Below are 13,834 nucleotides of genomic sequence, written 5' to 3'. Positions count from 1 at the left end.
GATACTGTCAGAAATAGGATATATGGGACCTGCGTCCAATAATTTTACCACCTCTTTCCGAACTACCTCTTTCATTGCTTGGATGAGCTTCTCTTCTTTGACATTCTTTAAGCTCGATGTTGTAATAGCAGGACATTTTCCTTCAAAATATAAAAATACATCTTTGAGGTTCTCCGGAAGTTGTTTCAACTCCGTTCCTTTCTTTGGCTCTTCGTCCTCCTCACTAAAGTGAGGTAGGCGTAAATCCTCCCACTGGTATGGTCAAGATCCTTTCCACGGGGGTTGTGCATCCAGCACGGCTAGCACTTTGGAGTCCCCGTTGTCCACTTCTTTATCACTAGCGGAAATGGACAAACTCAACACTCTTTCCAAAGGTGATTGTGATGCATTCAAATGGCTATCATATGTCATCACCTTATCCAGAACCTCTATAGTGTGACTGGTACAAATATCATCCTTGTCCTTCATGGTGTTTTGAACATCGATTTTCAATTCCTCATCATAAACCTTCAATGTCATGGTTCCTTATTCTATGTTGATTACACACCTTCCCGTCTCCAAAAAAGGTCTACCAAGAATGAGAGGGATCTCTTCATCTTCTGGAATTTCTAGAATTACAAAATCAACCAGAAATACAAACTTTTCAATTTTCACCAAAACATCTTTAACAATACCATACGGTTTCTTGATCGAGTGATCGGTGAATTGGAGTGTCATCCTGGTATCTTGCACAACCCCTATACCAAGCTTCTTGTAAATGGATAACGACATGAGACTCACACTAGCTCCTAGATCAATAAGGGCTTTGTTGAATGACCTGTCTCCAATAGTACAAGGGACGGTAACAACTCCTCGATCTTTCTTCTTTATCGGAATCTTCATACCCTGCAAAATAGCACTACAAGTTTTAGTTAGAATAATCGGGTTGGTGTTGGCGGTTCGCCTCTTCGAAATGATGCCTTTCATGAACTTTGCATAAGTAGGCATTTGTTCAAGTGCCTCCAACAGAGGAATGTTAATCTCCAGCTTCTTGAACAACTCTAAGAATTTTTCAAAGTTTTTCTCATGTTATCCTTTTTTCTTATTTCTAGTGGGGGAAGGGAAGCTTAACAACCGGCTTGGGCTCAATGGCTGTTTCTTTCACAACAGGTTTCGGTGCTACCACTTCTTCCCTAACAACTTCATTTTCTTTGATCTCAAGGTCCACTTCGATCAATTGGTCTTCCATGTGAAAGTTATGCCACTTTGATTATAGGCATTTTTGGAAAATGAATGGACCATAACTTGTCAACCATACATGAGAATTTCATGTTCTTGGACTTTTTGGAAAGGTGAGAGCAAGATCTACAACTTTCATGTTGAACAAATTTTCATTTGAAGCTTTTTTGGACATGTAATTTTGTGGTGAAAAACTTTCCATTTTTGGAAACTTCCATTACAAGTCACTTTCCATTTTTGGCAATTTTTCTCCTGACTTTATTTTCTTCATTCTTGAGCTTTGATATGTCAAATGAAGCTTGTTTCAACATGAATGAAGTGTATCCAACTCTCTCCCACCTCCAAATCCATAAAATCAAGCACAGTTGACCACAGTTGACTTTTCAACTGATAGATGAATTTGGCAATGCACTGATCAAGCTGAGCCCCAATTCTCTGATGAAATGGCTCAATGATGAAACCCTAGCTTCCATAAGCTCAATACAATCATATTATGATCCCCATATCCATTGTAGACCTCATCTCCTTGCCATGCCCTGATTGGCCCAATGCAACTGATTAGGGTTGACTAGTGGTCAAAACCCTAATCCCAAGGAATATGATCAATCTCTTGAACCTCTTGGATGATATCAAGACCATGATGATGATGATGTATCATTTCAACCAAGATGAAGACCCATCTCCTTGAGAACCAAAACCCTAACTCATAGCCCAATCCTCAGATGGCTAATGATCAGTCAATAAAACCCTAGGCTTGCCTCATAACCTCTTATCTTCTGACCAAGACTTAGGAGGATGATTTGCACAATGTAACCACATGATATGCAATATGCAATGCCTAATGACCTACAAATGACATGCAATATGTTAAACCAGTCCCAAGAGAGGAGGGCAAATTTTGAGGTGTTACAGCTGCCCCTATTCAATCAACTGTGAACCTGTCGATATGAACAGCCTCGGCTTTCAGATGATCAGGATGAAGAGTGATTGAATACCAAGAACAAACGAACAATTTGCACTCTGATGGGAAAATAATTAACAACGCCTGTCAGAATCGGCGAAGAAACAATCTCGAAAAGAAAAAAAATTCGTCTGGTACGGAGAAAGTCGGCCTGATCACCGAAACAACAACGTCAACCTGGATACCAAAATAAATGGTAACGCAGGGATAACCATGGCCTGAACACCACATATCCGCTGGGGATTTATTACTTTCTTTTTATGCTTTTCTTGAACCCCGAAATTTTCTTTTGCGCAAATGATCCCGGATCATTGCATTTGAACCCCGTTCTCCTGTTTGCCAACATAATGAACCCCATTCTCCAGTTTGAACCCCAGTCGCCTGACGATAACTCGCGATCGCCAATGTGAACCCCATCTCCAGAAAACACCTCGTGTCTCCTTTTCTCCCTTTGGACCCCGCTCTCCAGAAAATGCCTCAACACCTCCCTTTCTCCGTTTGAACCCCGTTCTCCAGAAAATATCGCAACATTTCCCTTTCTCCATTTGAACCTCGTTCTCCCATCTCTCGTGATAATTCCGCTGGCAACGACGGAAATAACACCAAACACCACTCTGAGGGCGACATATCAGAGGGTACACCTTCACAAAAGGAAGGTAACATGTGCATCTCTTCTTCAGAAGACACCCCTAACGACTTCTGTTGGCATCCGCCAAAGTCTAAGGTGACACATGAACAGAAGATAATCCTAAGGACCTCATCCCGGATAAAACCTTCATCTCCAATCTCCAATCTCCATATGAACCCCAGAAAATGCCTCAACATTCCCTTTTCTCCATTTGAACCCCAGAAAATCGCGCTGATCGCGTAACATCCTTGATTTCACTTCCATCTCCGTCCGACGGAAAAAGGTCCTCCAGTATCGCACTACTGGGGAATATTGCTGATCTGACATCACGATGCTAAACTCCTCAGAGTAACATCTTCACTATCTGACGAAACCGAAACTTCAAGCGGTAACCACGGCTTGGATTGCACTGATTGCATAACCTTTCCATCTCTGTCCGACGGAAAAATGTCTCCTCCAGTATCGCACTACTGGGGAATACTTTTGATTAAATCATGATGCTAGACTCCTCGGAGCAACACCTTCACCTTTTGGATAAAGTCACCTATCAAACAGTAACCACAGTTTGAGACTAGCTTATGCTTGCAATATGATGCATGACTTTTTCTGCGTAATGCTCCATAATTATGGAAATGCTACGCGATTTATTTTTTCTATGCAATATGCTATGCTTATTTTTTCATGATGAATGCATAAAAAGTATCCCCCTCAAGGGACTCTTCTGAGGAGCTCGAGACACTCTGCTGAGGAACTCGTCAATACTCCGATCTCCACCCTGCTGGGGAATGGCACTGCTGCTGCTGGGAAAAGGCAACCCTTGCTGGGGAAGAAACTCCTTTGCACCCAATCCGCTCGGGAAACTGCTGGGGATAAGAATCACCAACACTCTGTGGGGATACAACAGTCTTCGACTTGCTGGGGATATCAATCCCGACTCTGCTTCGGGAAACCCTCATAGATACCTGGCAGCTTCACTAGGGAATGCTCACAGATAGCTCTGCTGGGGAAACATCAACCTCCAGGCCTGGCGACTAGGGAAGCATCAATCTAAAACCTGCTGGGGATAACGATCCCGACCCTGCTAGGGGAAACGAATGCTACTCCGCTGGGGACGACCCATCCAATCCATACATAGGATACACTGATGGAGATATATTTTATTGAAACCCGCTCCACTCGGGGAATAGCAACCTCCAGGCCTGGCTGCTGAGGAAACACCGTTTTAAACCTGCCGGGGATAACCATCCTGACTCAGCTAAGAGATCCACAGACCTTGGATCTGCTGGGGATTTAATCCTCCCAACTCTGCTTGAGGACTTAGCTGGGGAAATGAGAGAAGTTGGTACAGAACACCCCTCGACTCGTCGAACCACGGTATCCGCCTCCCAATCTCATATCAGCTTTCCACTTTTGAGAACTCCCAGACCCGTCTGGACCTTTTCTGCTCCATCATCTTGTCTTCCAATTCGCGCCGCGCTCGACGGAATGCGAACTCCTGGGGGACTATACAGACTTTCCAATCTTCCGACTTTGAAGAGTCTTCTTGATTAATTCCAAGGGTCGTCGTACGTCTCGACGTCTTCTCATCGTTCTCTTCATTCATTCGTCCCTGATTGGACCCTGCGGGGAATTTCTACAGACTTTCCAATCTTCCGACTTTGAAGAATCTTCTTGATTATCATTCAAGAATCGTCGTACGTCTCAACGTCTCTTCGTCATCCCTTCCTATTCATTCGTCCCTGGGTGGACTCCCTGGGGATTTGTTTTTGTCAACAGCTTCCACATCACCACCTGCAAGTGAGTGAAAAAATATCTAACAGTTCCTGCAAAACAGATCGTTAGATAAAACCGTGCCCCAGGCGTGTCAAGATTTCAACACTTGGGTCACTCATCCTTCCGAATAAGATTTCAAGCTTTCAATCTTATAAACATGCATTGGAAGGGACCTGTATGTCTTAAAATGCAAGATTCTTTTATCAAAAAATAATCGGATGTTTTTGCAATCAAAGCGGTAATGAAAAACAAAAAACAAAATCATTTGACTGAATATGCATTTTATTGATTGGAAAGTGTGTGGCTCAAATTGAGCAATACAAAGGAAGCAATTCCTGAAAAGAGGTAATTGCACAAAAGGAAAAATCTATCCTAATGGCAATGTGAAACCCGTGATCTCATCGAGTTCCAACTCGGTTACACCCCATATGTCCTCAGACTCTCCGTGCTTTCTGCCTTCTGAACAAGACGATTCCGACTGATCCCTACCGGGTATTATCCATGATGCTTTACCCAAAGCGCAAACGATCATGCCAGACGCAGTTGTTCGTTTCAATCCCTCTTTTGCCTGGACCGCCCTTTCGGGTCTTCAGTCCACCGTGATACCCTTTTTTGCCCAAGTCGCCTTTTCAGGTTTTCGACTTGCCGGGTGTACAGTTTTTTCTTTTTATATCCCTAATTTTTGCCCGAACCTTTCTTTTTGTTTTTGGTTCGCCGGGATGCCCATTTTTGCCTGGACTATTTTATTCTTTTCGTCCAGCGGGTCTCTTTATACGAAGTATTTTTTAACTGCGTCCGCATTCACAGGGGATGGAAAATCCTCGCCATCCATGGTCGTTAGCAACAAGGCTCCACCAGAGAAAACCTTCTTGACCACGAATGGACCTTCATAATTCGGTGTCCATTTGCCCCTTCGATCGTTTTGAGGAGGAAGGATCCTTTTCAGCACCATATCACCTACGTGATACACCCGAGGTCGCACCTTCTTGTCGAAAGCACGCTTCATCCGTTGCTGGTATAGTTGCCCATGACAGATGGCTGCCAGCCTCTTTTCCTCTATTAGGCTTAGCTCCTCGTACCGGGTCCTTACCCATTCCGCCTCTTGCAATTTCACGTCCATCAGGACTCTCAAAGAGAGAATCTGAACCTCAACTGGTAACACTGCCTCCATTCCATATACCAATGAGAAAGGCGTTGCCCTAGTAGATGTGCGCACCGACGTTCGATACCCATACAATGCAAACGGCAACATCTCATGCCAGTCTTTATAGGTCACCACCATTTTCTGCACAATCTTCTTTATATTCTTATTGGCTGCCTCAACCGCCCCATTCATCTTCGGACGATAAGGAGAAGAATTGTGATGCTCAATCTTGAATTCCCGGCACAGTTCTGCCATCATCTTGTTGTTCAAATTAGAACCATTATCAGTAATGATTCTCTCGGGAACCCCATATCTGCAAATGATGTCTCTCTTGAGAAATCTGGCAACGACCTGCTTCGTTACGTTCGTATAAGAGGCTGCTTCTACCCACTTGGTGAAGTAATCAATAGCCACTAATATGAACCTGTGCCCATTCGAAGCTGTCGGCTCAATCTTTCCGATCATGTCAATGCCCCACATAGCAAACGGCCATGGAGACGACATTAAGCTCAACGGATTAGGAGGCACGTGCACCTTGTCAGCATAAATCTGGCATTTATGACACTTCCGCACGAAATTGAAACATTGGGCCTCCATTGTCATCCAGTAATAACCTGCCCTCAGCAGCTTCTTTACCATTGCATTCCCACTGGCATGGGTACCGAACGATCCTTCATGAACCTCTTTCATCAATTGGCTTGCTTCTCTATCATCAACACATCTGAGCAAGACCCAATCAAAATTCCTCTTGTACAAAACCCCATCTTTATTCAGGTAGAACACCATGGCCAACCTCCGCAGAGTCTTTCGGTCCTGCTTCGATGCTCCCTCGGGATACTCTTGAGTCTCTAGATAGCGCTTGATATCGTAATACCACAGCTTCTCATCATCAGACGCTGTATCAACAGCAAACACATAAGCCGGTCTATCCAGACGACCTACTTCAACACTGGGGAACTGATTCCACCACTGCACCTTAATCAAGGCAGCCAGAGTAGCCAAAACATCTGCCAAAGGATTCTCCTCTCTGGGCACATGATGCAATTTCACCTTGGTGAAAAACGTCAACAATCTCCTTGTATAATCTCGATACGGAACTAAATGAGATTGATGCGTATACCATTTTCCGTTAACCTGATTTATCACCAGAGCTGAATCTCCATATATGACAAGGTTCTTGATTCTCAAATCAATCGCCTCTTCAATCCCCAATATACAAGCTTCATATTCAGCCACGTTGTTGGTGCACTCAAATGTTAGCCGGGCAGCAAAAGGAATGTGGGATCCTCTCGGCGTAACCAAAACAGCACCAACACCACTACCATTCACGTTAACGGCCCCATCAAACATCATAATCCATTCGGATTCAGGGTCAGGCCCCTCCTCCGGGATCGGTTCCTCACAATCTTTCGACTTGAGAAACATGATGTCCTCATCAGGGAATTCAAACTTCATCGGTTGATAATCATCAATGGGTTGTTGGGCGAGGTAATCAGACAATACACTCCCCTTGATCGCCTTCTGAGAGGTATACTGTATATCATATTCAGTCAAAATCATTTGCCACCTCGCAACCCGTCCGGTCAATGCTGGCTTCTCAAAAATGTACTTGACTGGATCCATCTTGGAAATCAACAAAGTGGTATGGACCAGCATATACTGCCTTAGTCGGCGAGCAGCCCAGACCAAAGCACAGCAAGTTTTCTCGAGCAGTGAATATCTTGTTTCACAGTCGGTAAACTTTTTTCTAAGGTAGTATATGGCATGCTCTTTTCGACCAGACTCGTCATGCTGCCCCAATACACACCCCATAGACCCCTCGAGGACCGTCAAGTACAGAATTAACGGTCTTCCCTCCACAGGAGGCATCAGAATCGGAGGCTCCTGCAAATATTCTTTTATTTTTTCAAATGCCGCTTGGCAATCATTATTCCACCTGACCGTTTGATCTTTTCTTAACAATTTGAAAATCGGTTCACACGTGGCAGTTAGATGAGATATGAACCGTGAAATGTAGTTCAATCTACCTAAAAAACCACGAACCTTCTTCTCTGTTCTCGGTTCAGGCATTTCTCTTATCGCTTTTACTTTCGCAGGATCAACCTCGATTCCTTTCACGCTTACGATGAACCCCAGCAATTTACCGGACCGCACTCCGAACGTGCACTTGTTCGGATTCAACCTCAGTCTGAACTGTCTCAGCCGGTCGAACAACTTGGCCAGATCTACCAAATGCCCCTCTTCTGTTTGGGACTTTTCTATCATGTCATCAACATAGCATTCAATTTCATGATGAATCATATCATGAAACAAAGTCACCATGGCCCTCTGATAAGTAGCACCGGCGTTCTTGAGACCGAATGGCATCACCTTGTAACAAAAAGTGCCCCACGGTGTGATGAACGTTGTTTTCTCCATATCATTTGGCGACATTTTAATTTGATTATAGCCAGAAAAGCCATCCATGAAGGAAAACACCGAGAACTGAGCTGTATTATCTACCAACACGTCAATGTGAGGTAGTGGAAAATCATCCTTCGGACTAGCTCTGTTTAGGTCTCGGTAGTCCACACACATTCTCACTTTTCCATCCTTCTTCGGGACTGGCACAATGTTCGTGACCCATGGCGGATAGTTAGTGACAGCAAGGAAATCAGCATCCCACTGCTTCTGCACTTCTTCCTTAATTTTCATCGCCATATCAGGTCGAGTTCTGCGCAACTTCTGCTTCACTGGAGGACAATCTGATCTCAACGGTAGCTTATGCACAACGATATCGGTATCCAACCCTGGCATATCTTGATAAGACCAGGCAAAGATGTCGACATACTCTTTCAACAATACTACCAGTCTACTTTTGACACTTTCCTCCAATGAAGCCCCGATTTTCACCTCTTTCTTGACCTCGTCGGTACCCAGATTCACAACCTCAATCTGCTCTTCATGCGGCTGAATCACCTTCTCCTCTTGTTTCAACAACCTGGCTAATTCCCCTGGCAATTCACAATCTTCTTCGTCTTCTTCTTCAGCAAGATAGATTGGATTGTCGAAGTCATATGAGGGTGTAACAGGATTGTTATCAATGAGATCCAGAGAAGAATCGCATCTGCATGAATGTTGATTCATGTATCGCTTTAGAACCGGTGTGAGACAAAATTAAAAAAGAAAAATGAAAACATTGCCATTTTTATTTGTTTTATTTTTTAAACTGCAAAAATAAATGAAAAACAGGGAACACCGCTTTTATTGAAAAACATCCTTTATTAATGATGCAAATTTGCAAATTTAGACATGAGGTGGCCCTTACAATGGACCATTACGTGTCGGGCAACACGTATGGCATTCATGCATATAAAACTGAAAACAGGAAAAATATTACTCTTCCAGCAGAGTGACCCGGATGATCTTTTCAGCCTTCCAGTTCTGGATTCCCATCCCTGGCGCGCACGGCTTTATCCACCGGTCCATGTCACAGTCACTATCAGCTTCACTCATCATGCAGATGTGATCCGGGTCCAGCATTCCGGCACTAGTGAAAGTGACTGACGTACGACGTCCTCTGCCTTGTCCTGACGAGCCTCTGCCAGGCTGGTACCCCACTCCGAAGCGATCTTTCTTCGCAGGGACATCCATCATTCTACCCCAACCAGGAGCCTCTCCACTCTTCACCACCTCAGCGGCCTGTTCGTACGAAGCAATGGACGGTTTTTCTTCCTCTTTTGCAAACAGAGCATTCTCCACCTTAACGGTTTCGAACGCTTGGCTCGACGTCTCCCAGATTTCGCCATCCATCTCAACGTATTTGAATGAGGACAGGTGGCTGACAAAAATGTCCTCTTCTCCGCACACAGTGACGACCTGGCCCTCCCAGATATACTTCAGCTTCTGGTGCAAAGTCGAAGTCACTGTCCCAGCAGCATGGATCCATGGCCTACCCAACAAGCAACTGTATGCCAGCTGAATATCCATGACATAGAAAGTCGACTTAAACACCTCTGGGCCTATCTTCACTGGCAGCTCAACCTCTCCAAATACAGCCCTCTTCGACCCATCGAATGCCCGCACAATCAAATCTGTCGGAGTCAAAATCAGCCCATCACAATTCAGCTTCGCCAGAGCCTTCTTCGGCAACACATTCAATGAGGAGCCGGTATCAACCAGCACATGCGAAAGCACGACTCCTTTACATTCCATTGCAATGTGTAGTGCCCGGTTGTGATTCCTCCCATCCACCGTCAAGTCCATGTCTGTAAAACCCAACCCATGGCTGGCATGCACATTAGACACGACCGTCTCCAACTGATTTATCGTTATCTCTTGAGGAACATAGGCCTTCTTCAAGATTTTCAACAAAGCCTCTCTATGCCCCTCAGAGCTCAACAGCAACGATAGAATCGATATTTTGGAAGGAGTCTGCTGCAGATGGTCAACCAACTTGTACTCAGACTTCTTGATGATCCTCAAGAATTCCTCTGCATCATCATCAAGCTTCTCTTCCGACCCAACCGGCGCCGGTGTCACATCAGGAGTACCGTCACCAACCACAGCTTTCCCTTTTGCCCTGGCTAAAGCCTCAGCCTTTTCTTTTTTCTCTTTCTCTCCCTTTCCTCCCCTCAAGGCATCTGGTGCAAATAATCTGCCACTACGAGTGAAACCGCTGGGACCGGCATTATCCACCTTTGAAATGGTGGTTTCACTTGCAGTCTGATCTTCCATCTTCTCGCCATTACAGTACACCTCTCCACCATAATGCCAAGGCACGGCATCATCTTTGTCATACGGAATTGGCCCAGGTACCGTGATGATAACTGGAGCCGCTTCAGCCAGATTTGACAAATCCACCAGATCAAAGTATATTGTTATGATGGAGACCTCTTCTTTCCCCTTATCCACCTTCTCAATCAGAATACTCCCCTCATCCATCAGATTCTGGACAGTCTCCCTCAAGAGTATACACCCATTATCAGAAATAGTGCACTCAGCACAGTCAATACCACAGCCCGGGTAGACCCCATTCAACAATAACTGCCTCTTAACCTCAGTTAGAGGAGTCTTCAACTGATCAATAGTAGACAGCCCAACCCTACTCTCTTCAGAGATAGCATTCACCCCCCTTTGACCATGCGTGGGCATGGGATTAGCATTAACATTGGGAGATGGTGCGAAGTTGATAGCTTTCGAATCCACCAGGTCTTGAACTGTGTGCTTAAAAGCTTTACAGTTCTCTATGTTGTGTCCGGGCGCACCTGAGTGAAATTCACATTTATCATTCTCATCATAATTAGCTGGCCTTTGATCAGGTCTCAAAGGTGCCAAAGTTCGGAGCTGTACTAGCCCTAAGTCCATCAACTTCTTCAGCAAGAAAGAATAGGTCACCAGAGGCCTATCAAACTGTCTATCATTCATTCGGCCCCTGACCTGGTAACCAGCCCTCTGTGGCCTCTGTTGAAACGGTTGCCTCTGTTGCTGTTGTTGTTGCTGTTGCAGTGCAGGCTGATGCTCAGCAGGAATAGTTACTGCAGCAGTGTGCTGGAAGTAACGGTCCCTACTGGGTCCCTTCTGTGCATAGACCGCACTGGTATCCCCCTCCTTCTTCCTCTGGCCGTTGCTGAAAGGCTTCTTCGACCCTGAAGAAGAGGCTGCACCCTGAATCTTCCCGAGCTTCAGCCAGCTCTCAATCCTTTCTCCAGCCACCACAATATCAGAAAAGTTGGTCACCGGACAACCAACCATCCTCTCAGCATAAGCCCCTTGTAAGGTCCCCATGAAGAGATCCGACATCTCTCTATCAACAAGTGGAGGTTGCACTCTGGCAGCCAACTCCCTCCATCTTTGGGCATATTCTTTAAACCCCTCGTTATTCTTTTGAGACATACCCTGCAACTGGGTACGACTCGGGGCCATATCAGCATTGAACTGATACTGCTTAAAGAATGCGTCCCCAAGATCTTGCCTGTTCTTGATATCTGAGGACTTGAGCTTGGTGTACCATTCCAGTGAGCCTCCGGACAGGCTGTCCTGGAAGAAATACATCCACAGCTTTTGGTCCATGGTGTATGCAGAGATCTTACGAACAAACGCTTGCAGATGAGTCTCGGGGCAGGAACTCCCATTGTACCTGTCAAACGCGGGCGCTTTGAACTTATGCGGGATCACAATCCCCTCCACGAGCCCCATGTTCGACATATTTACCACCCCAGGAGTGGCATAACTCTCCAAGGCCCGGATCTTTTCAGCCAGCAGCTGAATCTCTTTGTTCTGCGGTGGGGCACCATACTGACCAAAAGGTTCATTGTGCATTGAAAACTGATCAGCCTCTCTGTCTTCCTCTCTGTCGTCTTCAACACCAAAGAATGGAGGGAAAAGACTATCTTTCAAATTCTGACCCGGCCCAGGTTGACCACCAGCACCACCGAAACCAGCAGCATTATTTACAATACCGACCGTTGTCCTCTTACCACCATCACGAGATCCCAGCCCCTGGTTGGAGACACCATCCAGGTTCACACCACTGTTTGCTGCAGAAGCCCGCTCGAGCTTCTCGACCTTATCAGCCAGAGCCTTCTGACCAACTGCAAAGCCTTGCATGATGTTGATCAGTGAAGGAGAATTGCGGTCCAAAACGCAGCGGAAATTAAAATTTTCTCCTTTAGAGATCCTTACGAATGGTCATGATCAGTGATAGAATATTTACCTCTTGTGACGGTTGAAACCTTTGGTGCAGATCTCTTGTGACGATCAAAACCTTTGATGCAAATCCACGAAGCGATCACGAACGTTGAACGATGACAACGTCTCTACTCAGTCCACACGAACGGGTTCCTTCAATCTCAGTGCTAGCTGGTACGAATGAAGGCTTTGAGTGAGAGAGAGAGAGAGAGAGAGAGTGAAAACGAAAAGAATGCAACCGCAAATTTTTGCTTCTGCACAAGGGTTCTATTTATAGAACCACTTGTGTGGGCTTCAAGCTAAAAGCCCACTTAAGTGTATTTTGGCCCATATCTTATAATATGCCCAAAATCACTTAAGCCCATGGTACCTTACCATTTTTCGTATTCTACTCAAGTACACCGTACCTTACGATGTTCTATAATTCACTTAAGGGCACCGTACCTTACGGTATTCCTTAGTTACTCTATCTCTCATCAATCCGTCCTTTGTGTGTGACCCTGTAGGTTTTCGTGACGTTGGCAATTATATTAAATCACGTATTTAACATAATAAACAGTGAGCGGTATCTAGCAACACATCACTGCTACCCAAGACACGAAAATGTCAAGTGATCTGATAATTCCTTCTGTGATAATAATTATGTGTATAATTACCCTTTTGCCCTTATGTCTATATTGAACACAAGGCATAGACCGTGTCATCCTTGTTCAGTTCAATATTGGGCCCGTAGACATTTATCCTGTTACGCAGGATGGGCAAATTCCATCTAGGACACTCATGTCCCTCAGCATGCTTTGTGGAGGACCCATCAACTGTCTTTATGGTTATCCAGTTACGGACAACGTTGGATCAGCAATAAAGCACTCGACTCTACATCTAGGATCCATAGTGGTTTCAGGTCGAAGAGTGGAATACACTATTATCACCATGAGACCAACTTATGACACCTTGCATAACTTTCTATATAGTATTCTCATAGCGGGTCAATCCGGTATAAATATTACTCCTAATATTCATACCTATGTTTAAGACTTGATAACTCCTTATCCATGATCCATGAGATGTGATCATCAGTCTATATACATAATAGTCTTAATGCTTTAATGTCATCCCACTTCACAATAAAGCTCGACTACGGATACTTTAAGAATAGTGTCCTTATGTTTAATGTGATCTCATGATTAAGTCATACTTGATACATTAAACAGACTAGCTATTCTAGGGACTTTATTAAACAAACGTAATAAAGAAAAAGCCTTTTATTATTAATAAATAATTCGATACAAGTACCAAAAGTATTGGCCTCTAGGGCTTACACCAACAATCTCCCACTAGCACTAGAGCCAATCAGGCATACCCTTAATACCCATAGATCTAGTATGGCCATCATGCTTCTGCTGCGCAAGAGGCTTTGTCAGTGGGTCAGCAATATTGTCAA

The 13,834-nt window shown here is 44.7% G+C and overlaps 1 protein-coding gene across 1 annotated transcript; it reads right to left on the bottom strand.

Annotated features, from left to right (window-relative positions):
• Positions 1–525: 525 nt before the first annotated feature.
• Positions 526–987, bottom strand: LOC127096314 (uncharacterized). The gene has a single exon (XM_051034900.1). It carries the CDS (start codon positions 985–987, stop codon positions 526–528), a length of 462 nt encoding a protein of 153 aa, XP_050890857.1.
• Positions 988–13,834: the final 12,847 nt, after the last annotated feature.

The sequence above is a fragment of the Lathyrus oleraceus genome, chromosome 6 (assembly GCF_024323335.1).
Source record: "Lathyrus oleraceus cultivar Zhongwan6 chromosome 6, CAAS_Psat_ZW6_1.0, whole genome shotgun sequence".
Taxonomy (NCBI): domain Eukaryota; kingdom Viridiplantae; phylum Streptophyta; class Magnoliopsida; order Fabales; family Fabaceae; genus Lathyrus; species Lathyrus oleraceus.
Note: the sequence above shows the minus strand (reverse complement) of the source record. Positions and strands in the feature narration are given on the sequence as shown.